This window comes from Arachis stenosperma, chromosome 6 (genome assembly GCF_014773155.1).
Source record: "Arachis stenosperma cultivar V10309 chromosome 6, arast.V10309.gnm1.PFL2, whole genome shotgun sequence".
Taxonomy (NCBI): domain Eukaryota; kingdom Viridiplantae; phylum Streptophyta; class Magnoliopsida; order Fabales; family Fabaceae; genus Arachis; species Arachis stenosperma.
The window spans coordinates 141,373,742-141,392,204 of record NC_080382.1 but is presented as its reverse complement, the minus strand read 5'-3'; the positions used below and the strand labels follow the sequence as shown (position 1 = coordinate 141,392,204).

The 18,463-nt window shown below is 39.5% G+C and overlaps 1 protein-coding gene and 1 long non-coding RNA gene across 2 annotated transcripts; both read left to right on the top strand.

Annotated features, from left to right (window-relative positions):
- Nucleotides 1-1,020: 1,020 nt before the first annotated feature.
- On the top strand, nucleotides 1,021-2,763 carry LOC130934860 (uncharacterized). The gene is made up of 2 exons (XM_057864384.1): nucleotides 1,021-1,977; nucleotides 2,083-2,763. Exons 1-2 carry the CDS (start codon nucleotides 1,021-1,023, stop codon nucleotides 2,761-2,763), a joined length of 1,638 nt encoding a protein of 545 aa, XP_057720367.1.
- An 8,676-nt stretch (nucleotides 2,764-11,439) lies between these two features.
- LOC130932384 (uncharacterized) lies at nucleotides 11,440-17,546 on the top strand. The gene is made up of 3 exons (XR_009067454.1): nucleotides 11,440-12,283; nucleotides 12,373-12,484; nucleotides 14,218-17,546. It is a non-coding gene; the product is annotated as an uncharacterized LOC130932384 (long non-coding RNA).
- Nucleotides 17,547-18,463: the final 917 nt, after the last annotated feature.

The window sequence follows — 18,463 nt, the reverse complement described above, 5'->3', positions numbered from 1 at the left end:
TTCCCCCTCCCCAACATAGATGCACTAGTCGACGCCGCGGTGGGATACCGGTATCTAAGTTTCATGGACGCCTACTCTGGTTACAATCAGATACCGATGCACCGACCAGACGAAGACAAAACGGCGTTCATAACGCCAGGAGGAACTTTCTGCTATAAGGTAATGCCATTTGGCTTAAAAAATGCAGGGGCGACATATCAAAGGCTGATGAACAGGATATTCCACGACCTCATAGGGAAAACGGTTGAAGTTTACGTGGACGACATCCTGGCAAAAACAACACGACCCGACGACCTCCTAAACGACCTGGCAAGTGTATTTGCATCCCTCCGTCAACACGGTATGAGGCTGAACCCCCTCAAGTGCGCCTTCGCCATGGAAGCCGGCAAGTTCCTGGGATTTATGATAACTCAGAGAGGGGTAGAAGCTAACCCGGAGAAATGCCAGGCAATACTTCAGATGAAGAGCCCGGGCTGTATCAAGGACGTCCAGAGGTTGGCAAGACGATTGACATCACTTTCCCGGTTTCTCGGAGCCTCGGCGACAAAGGCCCTGCCATTTTTTAACCTCATGAAGAAAGGGATGGCGTTTGAATGGACACCCGCGTGCGAAGAAGCCTTTCAACACTTCAAGGAAATCCTGGCGGCACCTCCCGTTCTCGGGAAGCCAAGGGATGGGGAACCACTGTACCTATACCTCGCTATAACAAGCGAAGCCCTGGCCGCAGTACTGATACGGGAGGACGGGAAAACCCAACAACCAGTCTACTTCATAAGCAGGGCCCTACAAGGAGCAGAGTTAAGATATAGCAAGTTGGAAAAGCTAGCCTTGGCACTCCTAACTTCCTCGAGAAGGTTAAAATAATACTTCCAAAGTCACCAAGTGGTCGTCAGAACGGACCAGGGGATCCGACAAGTTCTCCAAAAACCCGACCTAGCGGGAAGAATGATGACTTGGTCCATCGAACTCTCTCAATATGACATACGGTACGAGCCCCGGCAAGCCATCAAGGCGCAAGCCATGGCGGATTTCTTGGTTGAAGTAACGGGAGATCCAGGCGAAGACATGGGTACGCGATGGAAGCTCCATGTGGACGGAGCCTCCAACCAGACCTTCGGAGGTGCCGAGATCATCCTGGAAAGCCCGATTGGGGTCGTATACGAACAATCGGTTAGATTCGAATTTCCCATCTCAAACAACCAAGCGGAATACGAAGCCCTTATAGGAGGCTTGACCCTAGCGGCGGAAGTCGGCGCAAGAAGACTGGAAGTATGCAGCGATTCCCAAGTCGTCACTTCCCAAGTAAACGGCAGCTACCAAGCCAAGGACCCCTTGTTGCAGAAGTACTTGGAAAAGGTTAAAAGCTTAAGCCAAAAGTTCGAAGAGGTCACGGTCCAGCATGTACCCAGAGAAAGGAACACACGGGCAGACCTCCTATCAAAATTGGCCAGCACGAAGCCAGGGGAGGGGAACCGGTCTCTCATCCAAGGCATGACAAGGGAACCGGCAATCGCACTACACATAACAACCCTAAGTTCTTCATGGCTAGACCCCATCACCAACTTCCTAGAACACGGCCAAGTCCCTGGTGATGAAAAGGATGCGGCAAAATTAAGAAGAGAAGCGGCAAGATACGCCGTCATCCAAGGACAGCTGTTCAGAAAAGGGCTTAGTCAACCCTTACTGAAGTGCCTACACCCCGACCAGACGGACTATGTCCTCAAGGAAGTCCATGAGGGCTGCTGTGGGCACCACATCGGAGGCAAAGCCCTAGCAAGGAAGTTAATCCGAGCTGGGTACTACTGGCCGTCAATGATGGCAGATTCTAAAGAGTTTGTCAAAAAATGCATAAAGTGCCAACAGAACGCCAACTTTGCCAAGGCACCGGCCTCCGAGTTAAGCCTGCTAACGACCTCCCAGCCGTTCGCTCAGTGGGGAGTCGACCTCTTAGGGCCCTTCCCAGTCGGCCCTGGGCAGGTCAAATATCTCATAGTAGCGATTGATTACTATACCAAATGGATAGAAGCCGAACCACTGGCTAGCATATCCTCGGCCAATTGCAGAAAATTCATGTGGAGGCAGGTAATAACACGATTCGGGATACCAGAAGTCGTCATCTCGGACAATGGCACGCAGTTTGCTGACAAGAAGTTCACAGAATTTCTCAGCGGCCTGGGTATAAGGCAAAGGTTCTCTTCGGTAGAACACCCCCAGACGAATGGACAAGTGGAGTCCGCCAACAAGGTTATCCTTTCAGGGTTAAAAAAGAGGTTGGACAACAAGAAGGGTGCTTGGGCCGACGAGCTAGCGTCGGTCCTCTGGTCTTACCGAACAACCGAGCAGTCCTCCACCAAGGAAACTCCTTTCCGATTAACGTACGGGGTGGATGCGGTAATACCCGTAGAGGTCGGCGAGCCGAGTCCGCGATTGCTTTTGAAAGGAGTGGAGGAAACTGTAGAAAAGGACCTGATAGATGAAGCCCGGGAAATGGCCCATTTGACGGAAACGGCGCTAAAACAAAGAATAGCTCTGCGATACAACACCAAAGTGCTCAAGAGGGAATTTGAGCCTGACGACCTCGTCCTAAGACGGAATGATATCGGCCCACCGACCCCCGGAGAGGGCAAGCTAGCGGCAAACTGGGAAGGTCCCTACAGAGTCAAAAAGGTGATGGGAAAAGGAGCCTTTAAGTTAGAAAGGCTCGATGGCAAGGAGGTCCCGAGGACATGGAACGCGGATAACCTTAGAAGATTCTACTCCTAGAGGACGGAGCGACATGCCGGCTAGTCTAGCTAAGTCAATTTGTCATTTATAGTAACTTTCAAGTCCTTTATGTGATTACCGAATAAGATATACTTGTGCAAATTCTCCACCATATTTTATCTTCGTGTTTCAGATAAACCATCTCGTCGAGACTAACGACGACACCTGACCCGGGACTGATCACCCCGGGAGATCGTCAACTACCATTCTAACGAATAACTACACGAAAGGCCACGGGCCACCAGAGTAAACGACTATAAACCAAAAACGGTTAATAGAAACGATAACGCAATCAGACTTTATCACGACAACACGAGCAAGCGACCGAAAAGTCATTGTTCACAAGCCAAAATAAAAACGGCTAAGATTAAATTGTTCATAAGCCAAAACGGCCAAAATCAACTGTTTACAAGCCAAAACAAAACGGCTAAACAAAAAACGATGAAACAAAGAGTTCATTTCTTGGGGGCATCAACAACTTGGCCATCCTTAATAATCTTAAAAACACCGATTGCCGACGTATCGAACTCAGGGGCAACGACTTTAATTTGAGCTTTCAAGGCTTCCTCGGTGCCCAAAATCGCGCCTTTGCCCTGTTTGACGACATCTTTGTACTTAGCTTTCCATGTTGCCAGTTCGGCCTCCACGGCCTGCTTCTCCTTCTCGACTTCGGCCGCACGCTTCTGCGCCGCGCCGACTTGTCTCTCCAAAGCCATCTCGCGCTCGACCAAATGTGCAACCGACGCGTCCGATTCCTTTTGTTTTGTCTCATCAGTTGTGGCCTTCTGTTCGGCGGCAGCGGCTTTCTGTTGGGCAGCGGTGGCCTTCTTCTCGGCGGCATCCAATTTTTCTGAAGATTGAGTCAGCTGCTCCCGAAGGATCTCAACTTCACTTTTTAACTCATTATTGGCCTTTCCAGCGGAATCCAACCTCCGGCGGAGAGACTCCATCCCGGACAGTTCGAACTCGGCCTTCCGAGCTATGACCGCACCGCGCAGAAGAGTGCGGTACATCCACCTCGCCTGCCCGGCAAGGGAGGACTCATGGAAATGCTCCTCGGTACCGGGGATCAGCTGGGTGTCTATAAAATTTGAAGCGTCGAAATTCCTTTCCATAACGGTAAGGACACCCTCAGGACTAGACGACGCCGTGGATGTCTTCTTCCTCTTTCTCTTCAGGCTGGAGACCTCTACCACCTCCTCCTCATCATCCGGATTGGGCACCGAACCCCCAATCCCGGTCACCTCACGGATAGGGGAAACGTGGACCGCCTTACCACCTTCAACCGTGGCGCCCTGAGCCGAGGTCCCGATCTCGTCGGTTGCGGCCCTCTGCTCGGGAACATCCTGGCCCTCCGGAGGAGCATCAGGCCCCTCGGGGGCAGGTTGCTCGTCACCCTCCTCATCATCACCGCCGGCAAGAAAGGTTTGAAACAGGTCGGCAAGGCCCGTCACCGACGCAGACATATCCACTGCAGGAAAACAAAGAAGGTCGGTTAGTCGCCACACAATATCAAGAAAAGGAAAAAAGACAAAGGGCAAGGTAAAAAGCTTCTCACAAATATAATTACGACCGGACTCCCGGTCACCCATGAAGAGATGGGGATTTACTGGGTTCTTCCCAAAAACTGCCATCAACACCTCGGCAATCTGCTTATCCACCTTTGACATACTCCTATAAGCTACCTTAATAAAAGAATTGGACCCTGCCCTGAAACTCCAATAAGTCGGGATGAGCCGTACCCCCTCCAAAGACAACCAAAAGGGATGACGACCTTTGGCAGGGCGGACCTTAAAATATTTGTCCTTAAACCCATGGTAAGAATCTTCGAACAAACCGAAAATCTTCCGACCCTGGGCAGCTCGGAAGGACATGAACCCCTTTTTGTGCTTCCCCTCCTTGGAAGGGTTTGTGAGGGTAAAGAAGAAGAGGAAGACATCCACGGACACCGGCAGCTCGAGATATTCACAGACCATCTCGAAACAGCGGATCGAGGCCCAACTGTTCGGATGCAGCTGTGACGGTGACACGGAAATCCGATTTAAAAGCGCCATTTGGAAGGCTGAAAACGGAACACGAACTCCGACTTGAGTGAACATGGCTTTGTAAAACCAAATCCAGTCGGCGACCTGGCGGGGTTGGAAGTTGATTTCATACAATCGCTCGTGAGGAGCCGGGACGAAAACGTCGTAATTGGACTCCTCGTCAGTCCCACCGCACAAGTACCCGGCTTGTCGGAACTCGGTGAGCTCCTCCTCGCCCATTTGATTGGGTGAATCCCTTATATCGGAGACGACCCAAGCATATTGATCGTACGCCGCAGGGTTAACGGATGCCCGGGAGACCGTGCGAGCCATACCTACATGGGGGGACCATCCAGTTAGTCTAAGAGATCGGTTGCTCAGGCCGAACACAAACACCACCCCCCACGACTTCCCGACTAAGGCCAATCAAGACTACATGGCGAAAAGGACGAGAAAAAGCCTACCCTGGAATGGTACTTTCCCCCCTAACACGTCTACTCGCGACTAAAAGGCTATACAGTAACATCAAAGAACCAAGCAACAAGCACACAAAAATAGTGCATAAAAAGGGGAATGATTCGAAAGTTACCTAAGTTGATAAAAAGAGGATGAAATTGCGAGTTTGGGAAAATGCAAGAAGGACGAACAGAAGCACCACAGCAACACCTTGAAATCTTGTAGCAGGAAGGAAGAAAGGAAAAATAGGGAGTGTGAAAAAGTATAGAAGCGTCGAAACCGATCGTTTAAAAAAAACTGCTCCCAAAGCGCGAAACACCTGGGGGCAGAAGGGACTTTTCAAACGGGGTTTTTTCACCCCATTATGAGCATTCAATGCTCGGCGCCGGAAACGAAGCGATGAAACGGTTGCTTGAGCAACCAAGGGACACGCGCGTTGGGGGCACATATCTCCCACGAGCGGCCGGCCAGACGAGACGCGAGACGACACGCCATTGGTAGCCCCCACGACTACCATTGGCGCGTGGGGGCACTGTTACGGCCCGGCCCAAAATCAGCACGGGTCGACCCGACCCAAGCAATACCCGACCCGGCCACGCGCCCTCCAACCGACCCGGACACGCGTCCTGTACGGCTCACACACGGCTGCAGGACAACGTCCTTGGGGATATGGGCCTGTCCCATGAGGGGCCCACTACTGACATGTATATAAGGGGAAGATTGGCTCTTCCCACGAGGTACGTCACATCCTCTCCCCTATCATTCTGCTCGCCTGCACATTGCTGACTTGAGCGTCGGAGTGTCTTTGCAGGTGGCACCCCCCCTCAACATCTCTCCACGACCAAGTGCTCCAGTGCTCGGCTACTCGACAACTCGCAAGCAGTGCGACCCAAGTTAAGGCGCCCTCACTCCTACATCTGTCCACTCGACCTGTTCGGAAACCGACCACCGAACAATAGTAATATAATATAATATAATATACGTTTAATTATTCTGTTGGTCTCTATAGTTTCTTATAGTTGAGTTCTTACACTAATTTTTTTTAATTGGGTCTCTACACTTTTTTTTCTTTTATTTCGGTATCTGCACCAATTTTTGTTTTAGTTGAATCCCTATAAAATTAAGATAATTACTACCAAGAGGGACCTAATTAAAAAAAAATTTTGGTGTTAGAATTTAATTAAAAGAAAAAAAAGTATAACGACCTAATAAAAAATTTCGCAAAACTATAGAAACCAACATAAATAATTAAACCTATAATATCTAATATATAATATAATAATGAAAATCTTAATTATTATTATAATTGTATTATTATAGTAATATAGTAACAGTAACTACCAATATCTACATCTAAGTACATCTACATGTATATAATAATATAATAGTATAATCTATATAATATAATAGCAGTATTGGAGGTAACCGAACCGCATCACTACTTCCATAATAATAATAATAATAATAATAATAATAATAATAATAATAATAATGACAAAAATAGTACAGAAAATATAGCAAAGCATTCACACCGTCACACCCTAATTTTGTCTAATATCAATTAATTAATTAATAATAATAATCAAATGATAATACAATAAGAACACAAAACACGCAATACTCATTGAATAATTTGTGAACGAAGTACTAAAAAACCAAGAAAAACTGAGTACCTGTGTAAAGGAGAAATATGGGCAAAGCATAAAATTGAAAGGGGTTAAACGCACATACAATGAGGACCAAAACGGCGGCGATGGTCATGATGGCTATTTGGGGTTTTGACTCCATTTCAAAGACAAAAAGAGAAAAGGGCTAGGAGAACATGGAACGAACGAATGTGATTGCTTTTTGGGTTTTTTTTTATACAACCATAAAACGATGACGTTGCTTCCAAAGCGGGCCGGGTCAAGTTTTCGGTTATAATCTATTAATATAATTGATGTAGTTTTAATTATGAAGCGGAGATCAGCATTAACATTGTTCAAGTTTTAACTTGCATTTCATGTTTTGGAACTATTTATATAATAAATAACTACATTAATTTTAGTTGCTGGTGGGGTGTTTAATAAAATTAAAATACTAATTATATTTTCTTAATAATAATTGGTATATTAAAGGTGTATTAATGTCTTATAGAAGATAATTTAACAGTTGTAATTGTTTAGATTGGCCCTTGTCTCAATTGACTTCAAACATAAACCAATCCTAAGTCGAGCCAGAAAAATTCTAAGTCATTTAAGTTATAAATAGATAGAAGTCGATACAGTTAATGACATTAATACCACATTACACATGGTTGAGACACTACAATACCGCATGAGCCTGTAGAGGCATTGCTAAAATAAAAAACATTATCAATTAAACATCTTAGATACGTAATATAGAAATAAATATAGTAGTTTCATCATTAATAGGGACGCAGAAACGAACTACGCTTCCACATTTTAGGCCATGGTCGACTGAAAATTTTCTTCAACCCCTGGTAAGAAAGGCTTCTGATGACCTGAGGCTCCTCCATCGAAGCTTCATGATGATTGGTGGCTTGTGTAACTCTCTAACGCGAACGAAATCAGGCCTCGAAGGAAACGCAAGCGAAGAGAAAGCAGATGGAAGTAGCAGCCAAATGAAAGTGGCATAAAATGATGGGCTATTAGATACTTAGATGCATGGAAATTGACTTCATTCAATATGAGCAAGGATAATATTTATGAATTGCAAAGGACATACCATAGAATAGTGTTTTGACTGGTACTCAGATATCACCCTGACAACCGAATAAAAGTCTTGCATGATTGGAGAACGCGGTGGCGAAAGGCCATTGATAGGATTCGGGGGTGAAGGGCTTGGACCATTTGAAAACCCTGCATTCTCAGTTGAAACAACCTCAGCACTAATGTTACAATTATCTCTGGTTTCTTCGGCCACTACAGAGGATATATTTTTTGTCTATGGGACATCTAGAAACGGAGACACCGGGAATGGAGGAAGTGAAATTATTGGTCTTATTGGATCCAGTTGGTCGTCTTGATCCTTGTTATTAACACTGGGTTCCAGCTGATTAAAGTAAGGTTCAAGACCATAATATGTGGAAGGGTCAATGCAGGTTAAGAGATTCAACACAGATTCTGGAAGATGTTGGAGTTAGTCAGTGGCATCATCCCACTTGGAGTTATCCATACCTGCATCAGGTTGTTGGTATCCTATATGTGAAACTTGGACAGGTTCAGAAGTTTCATGCGGCGGAGTTGCATTAATCTCATCGTCAGATAGTTCTATGATTCTTGGAATAGGTATTGATGGTTTGATGTACACACTTAGCTTCAACGGTGGGTAACATAGCTCTTTGGTCTGCATGTTGTTGTCCTTCACTTCAACAATGAGAAATTTGTCTTGGCTAACGTAACAGACACTCAACCAACCTCCATCTTTGAGGCCATAAATCACGCCAAGGTTATTGTAGCCGGTAACAATTATAGTAGTTCGATGGCACTTCTCAATGACCACGTCAACTTCATTGCCAGCAGAATCATAAAATGTCATCAAGTTTGGTAGTGCATCTTTAAATCTCCTATAGAATGTTGAAGGAATTTCACCTATCTCCTTCAAAAGAGAAGGTATCAAGTATTAAATGTATGATATAATATGACGCTACTCAAAATAAGCTTGATACAAAAAATAAAAATTTTGTTTATTCAGTGAGTTAGCTCCACACTAAGTCGGGGTTGATCTCTATATAAAAGTATCTTCCTTGATAGTAAGAGCTGAGGCTATCCATGTTGCCTGAAACTCAACTTATGGCATGGTCAACAAATGAAATTTGAATAACTGATTAGCTGTCACCATAATAAAAGAAGAGTTTAAAATCAAAAGAACATTGAATATTAATTAGTTCAAAAGAATATAAGAGGAGTGCTAGGGGCCAGCAGAATTTGTGATATTTAGTCATTAATTAGTCATCATCAATATTTTCAATGGTGTGAGATAAGATCTAATAGTGTAGGATTAATTATTTTTTTTTGATGGTTAAGTGCTGGCCAAATTTCAACAAAAGTGCTGGCTCCTTAAACTTTCTCTATAAGAAATGTTCGAAAAATAAGTTATATTATCATCAACGCTATCATTAATATTAATAGTTTTCTGAAAAAGAAAGATTGAAGAAGAAAACCTTATTGAAAGGCAATCAATCCAGAAACAAAGCCCTTTCGAGTGATATTTCAGAAATGATCTCTTATCTCTATTATGTTGTATATGTAGCTACTTATAGCTACTTGTGATATATGGTACGATGATATCATGATGAATCGTAGTGACGGTGATGCTACAATGAAAAGTTACATTGCCATGCTTTATATAAATGAATAGTAACTAATATTATTAATTAATAACTCTTTATCTTAAAGTACTCATAACTTGTTACTTTTATTATTTTTTTTCACATAACTCTCATTGCACACATTGACACAAATCGAACTTTTAATTATAAGCCTGAGAAGCCTAATTACATAACCAACTCTTGAGAAGCCTAATGTTATTATTATTATATTATTATTATTATGAGTATCATATCATATCATATAATCATATAATATATGTAATATATTTCCTATAATATTATATTAGTATCTAATCTAATTATAATTCCTATTTATTATATGTATTATACAAAGTATACCTGATATTTAATAGAGGAAAAGATAAATATATAGAATTTATCATTTATCATCATATCATCATATATTAAAATAATAAAGGCTCATCTAATATGATAAAGACTCACCGATTTTCGAAATTGAAATGATCACACAGAAAGTATAATGAGTATGTCAGAAAATTGTTTGTCTCGATGTATATGTGTGATAGCAAGTCAAACAATATGCACTGGTGTGTATACATGTAATGTAAAGCAAGCTGGAAAAAAGATGCAGCAGGGATGTTCTTGTAATACGGCACACAGCAAAAGTTTGAATGAGCCTAGAAGTTGCCACGTGGAAAATTAAGGTACTGAATGAACCTTCTTTTAAAGGATTGTTATAGGATGAAGAGATGTATTTTAAATTTTAATTTAAAATTTTTATTATTTTATATTTTTTATTTTCATGAAAGTCACCGATTTTACTGGTTCAACCTGTAATTTATCGGTTAAATTAATAAATCAATAAATCAGTAGCTTGATCAGGTCGATCATCACTTCAATTCTGACTAGGGGTGTTTAAATTTAAACCGATTCAAATTAAACCGTTTATTCAATTCAATCCAAATCGAAAATCGATTAAAACCGCACTAATTTAGATTTGATTGGATTCTATCTTTTGCAAATCGCTGGATCGGATCAGATTTCGGATCTACTTCTCATAACCGATCCAATCCAATCCAAATCGCACAATGTGCTATAATTTTATTATTTTTATTATTATATTTAAAATTATACTTATAACATGTTCAATTTGTTATACATTTTTATATTATTTATGTATTATTATTATTTAATAAATATTTTATGTTCAAAATATTATTTATTTATTTATTTATCTTAACTAACTTATAATTTTATTTCTATTATGTTATCGTTGGTTTTTTAAGATATTTTTGAGACTTATTATGTCATTGTTGATTATTTAAAATTTGATGTTGAGATTTGTTATATGTATTTAATTTTTTGAATTTACAAAATCGCAAATCCAATCCAATCCAAACCGCTTGAAATTGGATCGGATCGGATCGGATCGAATTTTTTTTTCAAAAAGCATCCAATTCAAACTGCACCGCAAGTAAAATTAGTGTTCGAATCGTATAAGTTTTTTACTAAAACCGATTCATACCGCACCGCAAACACCTCTAATTCTGACAATTATGGCTGAACTTATTCTTTTTTTTTTAATAACAAAATTTCTGGTTCAGACGGTTTTTATTGGATTTTTTTTAGGCAGTTTTAAACATAGGACCGGACTATTAGCGTAGTCAATTTCTGATTGGACCGATTGAACCCTGGTCCAGATTTTAGAACTATGGACGCTAATGATTCCACATTCTTTCTTTGGTAATTAGGGATTCGAGATTCTAATGGCCAGCAACATGATTTTTTTTTTTCGACAGGGGTGTAGGCCCAAAAGAAAGACCCGACCCAACCCCATCAGATTCCCCTTCCCCCAACCCGTTTCCCCCTTTCCCCCACTGGTCTTCTTCCTCCTCTAGCAACGCCAGAATCTCCTCTATTGCCGCTGCTCGTCTGAAGCACTTCTTGGCAACACCGTTTAGCGCCATGGCATCTCCTCCATTGCAGCTGTGCCCTGACTTATCTCTCACTTCACCGGTCAATTGCCGCGACCATCGAAGAACAGCAAGGTTCTCTCGGTGCCGTCGCCGCTGCTCAAGACTCTGAGACACCTTCGCCAGAAAACGACGACGCTGTCGCCCTTAGTCGCTATGGAGATCCTTCCATTCTTCTGCTACTTCATGGTGTCCATGACTACCTCAGTTTCTTACAAAGGTAGCTAGGAGACTGTGAATGAAGAAACTGCCAGCTTCCCTGCTGCCTCGATGAATGCTACTCCGATCTATTGCTTGATTGAATGTCGCTGCTGCCGAAGGTGCCAGATCAGCTTGAAGATAATTCACGCGCTACCAAGGATTGAAGAACTGTGTTGATGGTGGTTGGCTTGGGCCTCCTCTGCTCAGCTAACTTCCGAGATGGTGGTTGCTCCCCTTCCCGGTAGGAACAATCGCTGCATCATCTACAATAAGAACACCCTGGTGGTACCTTGTTGATTCTACTTCGGTCTGTCTCTGCCAGCTCCTCTAATTCCGGGCTCCGCATGCCTCACAAGCCTTGGGTTCACCTTGTATATTCCAACTCCAGTCCGGTTCCAACTCCGCTGCCAAGCACCGCTTGGCTACCAGATGGGCGAGGGTGATCCCTTCTCTAGGGATCCAAGTAAATCCACACTTCGGTATGTCTGCCGGCTGCCGCCAAGCTATGTATGTCCTGAAGAATTGGCTCCACCTCTCCAATCCTGGCTTTTTGATTTCAAAGTCTGTACCAAGTAAGGCTATCTGATTCAATGAGAATTCCTATTTGTGGATTTTTTACTAAAATCAGAGCACTTCTAATAGCATAAGCTTCTGCTGCCAGGTTTGAAGACGCAATAATTCTCTATGCCGCCCAAGTGAAGAGTTTCAGTTGCTCCTTCTGCCGAAATTTTCTGATATGCAGCATCCACGTTTGCTTTCATCCAAGCCTCCAGGTAACCTTCTTCGTTCTTCTGCCTATTTAAGAGCTTTCCTTTGATTGATTTGTTTCCTTTGTTTTTGTTGCCTCTGTGAATTCTGTCTCCAAGATTTTTGCCTTAATGATTGCTGCTTTGGGATTCACTTCTGATTTGTTAAAAATAGCTCTGTTTATCTCTTTCCAAATTTCCTAACACATGAATGCAATTCTGGCCATCATTATCTCCTTATCATTTGCTCCCTGTGCTTTTATGGTTTTGAATCTCTCCATTAGTCATGATCCTCAATTTGCAGTTGATTCCTTAACTAGTGTGCATTGGCTCTGTCCTCTGAACTATGCCGCTCTTGTCCATGGACATAATAAGAGAGCATGCTCAACTGTCTCATAATCGTTCCTACATAAAGCACAATTACGACTTTTAGTGATTTTCTTTTTAAACAAATTATAATTTACTGCGATTATATTATTGATGGCCCTCCAAATAAATATTTTGATTTTCTGTGGAACTTTGATATTCCAAATGTCTTTCCATAAGCCCTCTAAATCTGTACTGGCTGAAGGAATATCCCTATCCATATCTTCCAGTTCTTTTTTGGCCACATGATGATACCCAGTCTTGATTGTATAGTTACCATCCCATTTATATGGCCAGATGAGTTGTTCCTCTTATTTTTATTAAACTAACTGGAGTTTGCAGAATTTTATCTTTGATTTGTTCTGGAAACACCTCTTTAATCTTCCTTGTGTTCCATCCTCTTCCCTCAATAATCAAATCGCTAACTATCTGCACTCTAGGGTTTTTGATGGTGATAATTCTATTCATCCCAGCACCTATTTGTCCTCCCAAATCCTAATGTTATTTCCTTTTCCAATACTCCATCTCCCCTGTCTCTCACACTAGAATACTCTTCCCCACCCACGATGAGTCGCTACCCTTTTTAGCACCCCAGAGATCCCCTCCTTCAAAATATTTTGCTTTTAGTACTTTAACCCACAAAGCTTCGGGATTCTCGATCATTCTCAAGGCTTGCTTAGCTAATTTTAATTGAGCCACATTTTGACACTGCATATCTCTAAACCCCAAACCTCCACCATTTTTGCTCCTACTCATTTTATTCCAACTCATCCAATGTATCCCTTTTTCTTTATCAATCGATGCCCACCAAAATTTTACTATACTGGCACACATTCTGCGACAAAAGCCTTTTGGAAACATAACAACATTCATAGCATAAACCAGGATGGCTTGAATAATCGATTTGATCAAAACTTCTTTGCCTGCTTGACTTAATAGCTTTTCCTTCCAACCTTCCATCTTTGCCCGCACTTTTTCCTCAATCCAAGCTAAGGCCTTATTTTTTGACTGCCCCCATTGAGCTGGGAGCCCCAAATACTTTCCCGGGTCATCCCGCGAAGCCATTCCCAAAATTTCTTAGATATCTACTCTGGTCTGAATAGGGACATGCTGTCCAAAAGGTTATCCCCGACTTCTCTAGGTTAATCTTCTGTCCAGATGCCTCAGTATACTTGCTGCTGGACTTCTACAGAGGTGAGCTTTTAATTTTTTTTAGTTATATGTTGGTTTTTAGAACTTGATTGCTGTTTTAATGTAGGTTTAGAATAGATAAATGGATGTTAATTAGAATTTGTATATAAATTGTTGTTTTAATGTAAGTTTAGAATAGAAATTGGATGTTAATTGGAATCAGAATTTGTATAGAATACTTGATTGTTGCTGTTTTATTGTAGGTGTAATACTTGATTGTTACTCCTTCACTTCTGCTTCTCTCTGCCGGTCTCTGTTCTGTTCTGCTTCTCCTCTTTCCGCCTATCTGTGCAAGGTACTAAACTCCTGATGCTCCTGTCTCTCTTGCTTTTTAAGTTTTTCATTTTCTTTTGTTATCTAATATCCATGTTGATGTTATAAATGTTATTGTCGCTGCAACCCCCTTATTGTTTTGTTCAAATTTATTAGAATGATGAGTGATGTTCGACGTATATAATTGATGTAATTTATTAGTATACAATTGAATAAGAATTTGAAGCTTCTTTAATAGATAAATAAGATAGTAGTTGTGGTAAAGATTTGCTGATTGATATATTGCTTTTTGCATACAAAGAAACAAACCTCTCTTTTTTTTAACTTGTCCTTGTAATTTTTCTAAAGAACCTAGAGTGAGGCTAAGAGTTGGGAATTACAAGGTTCATTTCTCTTTTAACATTCTATTTTTTATATATTTATTTATGTTTCTTAATTTGCACCAACAATTTGATATGGGTTAAAGAATTCAAACTCCAAATTTGTTCTTAATAGTTACTTTCCTGTTTATTGTGGAGGTTGGACTTCTTATTCTTTTTAATACTACTTTAATTTCACTTGTGCTCCTCTTTATTTTAGTACCAAATTGTCTAAAATATAGGTCTCTATCTTAACTTTGATTACTGTCTTATTTTTCTAGGTATATATGTATATACCATTATTCATATTGATCTTGTTTATTCAAATTTTGAGCCTATCTATATATTTATTTGTCTTTTTTTGCTGTGTTTGTCTATTTAGGTTGTTTACTTTATCCTTTTTATCTTGGTTATTTATTTTCTCAAAAAGAGTACTTACATAATAAGTCGTCAGTCATGTGTTATAATGTTTATAAGTATTTTTTGAGTTATGAAGAAAAAGCCATTCATGCTTAAGATCATGTGAGTTAGGTCTATTTTATTATTAGTATACGGATAAGAAAATGTCTCCTGGAATAAGAGTGGCGGTGGTGGTACGGGTTGTCATGATTCTCTGCTCTTTTCATATGATGCGAATGTTATTCATTTTAGAGAAGACGATGACCTCAATACTATGAATAGTTAATACGAAAAATAGTGTATTGTAACAGTGAAAAATACTTGAAGATGCATTTTCTCCATTTCTTTAATAAAAGAGTCATTCCAGATAGTTATGAATACAATTTAAGGAATTAGATGGAGGAGAAACATAAAAGAGAAATCAGAATCTTATTGGTTGATATATAATATATAGTAGCTTCACATGAAGGAAAAAATTTATAATGATATTCAATCTAATTTTGACAGTTTTGAATATCATACGTATCTTCTTTTAAACCGTCTAAATTGGATCGAATATCATTATGAATTTTTCATTTATGTGAAGTCACCATTTATTGTTTATCTGCCAATAAGATTCTGAAAAGACAAAGACGACGGACACTCGAGGAAGAAGCTGCGCGCCTGCGATTGGTGAGTCTGAGAGCAAACAGAGGTTGGAGACTTGGAGAACGCCAACAGGACGAAGAGAGAAGCCCGAGTGCGACGGACGGCGGCAATGGCTCACTCCTTGCGACAGCGGTGGTGGAGGCTAGGGATGCGGGCAGCTCATATTTGTTGATTTCTGATATCTCAAATCTGAAGGAAGGGGCTGGGGAGCGGGGACACAAGGCTGCCATCTTTCTTCCCAATTGACAGTTCCGGTTCGACCGGCCGGTTCCTAGCCAGTTCAACAATTGACATCTGGTTTTCAATAGAACGGTTTCAGGTGATGAACCAAACCATTGATGCCAACGGTTTATGATTGGACCAGTCTAACCGGGCGGTCCGGTTTAGTTTTCAGAACCATGGTGTTAGGAGAAGAAGAGAAGAGAAGGGAGCGAAAGACACAATAGCGTTGGATTTAGTTTCATTTCGTTTTCTTGTCCTGTGTTCTAGATCCACTTTCTCTTTTTCATCCAGATCTCTTTCTTTCTTTCTTTGCTCTTCTGTTATCGCTTCTATTGTTTCTACCCTTTTTTCTTATATATTTGTATTCTTCTCGTTTAGGTTTATCTATTACTGTCTTTGGATTTCGCTAACACCAGAATATAAATTTCAAAATAATTTTTAACAATTAATCTCTACATTCAAGTCATTTCACCAACCAAGTCCAACCAAGTAGCTTTAACCTAATTCTCCTTCACGCACCAATACCTCTAACAAACTTTTGACTTAACGTATGAATATATATAACTGCTTTCTTCATGCGGATTTTGTTTTCTTTTTTGAATTTTCTCAGCATTTTTTACGTTCTCTACGTTCTCTTATTTCTTCTATGCGTTCTCTTCGTTCAAGATCAATGTTGTTTTATCTGAGGAGGTATTCTGTTTTCGAAAACAATAAATGATTCAAGTTCAGACTGTCAATTAAACCAGGGCGAATTGGATTATTGTTTTGAATCGAATCAAGTGGCTAAGGTGTGATTCGAATCTAATTAATGTAATTTGTTAGTAGTTTATGAATTTGTAGTTAAATAATTTTGGTTTTGTTTGTAAAAATTGTTGTTCATGGTTGATAGTTCAAAGTTGAATGTAATGTAGGAGTCTTGAATCTGAATTATTATTTTGATGAATCTGTTTCGTTCCCAGTTTTGGTGCATTTGGAATTATAATTTGGTTTATTTTGGAAATGCTTTCGGTGTATTTTCAAGTTTAGATTGTCAATTGAATTAGGGCTAATTCGATTATTGTTTTGAATCAAATCAAATGGCTGAGGTGTAATTCGAATCTAGTTAATGTAGTTCGTTAGCAGTTGATGATTCTATAGTTGTATAATTTTGTTTTTATTTGTAAAAATTGTTCATGGTTGATGGTTTGAATTTGACTATAATGTAAGAGTTCTAAATCTGAATTATTATTTTGATGAATCTATTTCGTTCCCAGTTTTAGTGTATTTGAAATTATAAATTGGTTTATTTTGAAGATGCTTTCAGTGTATTTTCAGTTTCTATGTGATGTTAATGAGCAGTTTATGCCAAAAGTTGGGATGACTTTTAACACGCTTAAAGAAGTTGAAAATTTCTACAAAGATTATTCTAAACTTGCTGGTTTTTTTATAATTCAGAACACTAATAAAAAGAAAAATAAAGTTAAGAACCAATTGATTACATGTAGCAGAGAAGGGAAAATGGAAACCGAATATATCTCCAACTCATAAGACAAATCCCTCAGCCGGACTAAATTTTTTATTACTATGCTACTATGCATAATGTAGCCAATAAAATATACTTTATTTTCCGACTTGAGTTTCTTTCTCCTATATTGCAGCTAACATGGCATCAAGAGGTGTTGCAGTGGACAAACTCTGCCTTCCACCCTAGACTGGGAACATTGGTTATTATAAAAACTTCATTTTATAATATTCGTAAAAGTTACTAATCGGTTTATTTGATATTTTAATCTAATTTAGTATTTTATCTCTATTTTTATTCTTAATTATTTATATAGTTTATTTAAGTTACTAATCATAATTGTAGATTTCTTGTATAATTACAGTTTTATTTAGCTAGCAACATGAATTAGATTTGTTAGCTAGGTTGGTGGAGTTAATACAGAAATAAATTTTTGAATTAAGAAAAATAAAACAAATAATTAAAAATTGAGAAAAAAATTATTACTAATAGTAATGTATAGAAAGAACTAAGTGTGATTAACTGTGATTTTATTTTCGATTAAATTAGAAGTTATGAGAATATGGTATCTTGCCATCAAGAATTTGAGTGAAAATTTATATTTAGTATATAAACAATATTATGTATATATTAAAATTCAATTATTATGTATTTAATTATAAATACATATATTGTATGTTTAATTAATTTTTAAATTATTTTAAAAAATGATCACATTAAAAACCATCTAAAAATAAATCAATTCTTTTGAAAAATAAGTTACAGATTGAAAATATGAGAAGTGATAATTCCACTTCTATTTGTTGATAATGTCACTCTATATATAATTTTCTTTTCAATATCATGGGATATTAATTATAAAAAGCTATATCAAAAAAGGTCACATATCTTTTTTTATTATACGTAAGGGGTTATATATTCTTTTTAGGTTTCAAGGGGTCATATATATTTAAAATTTAATTAGGTATCTTTTAAATTAGTCTTTCATTCAACCTTTTTATTACCTTAATTTAAAAAAATAAAACAAACACATCAAAATAGATTTAT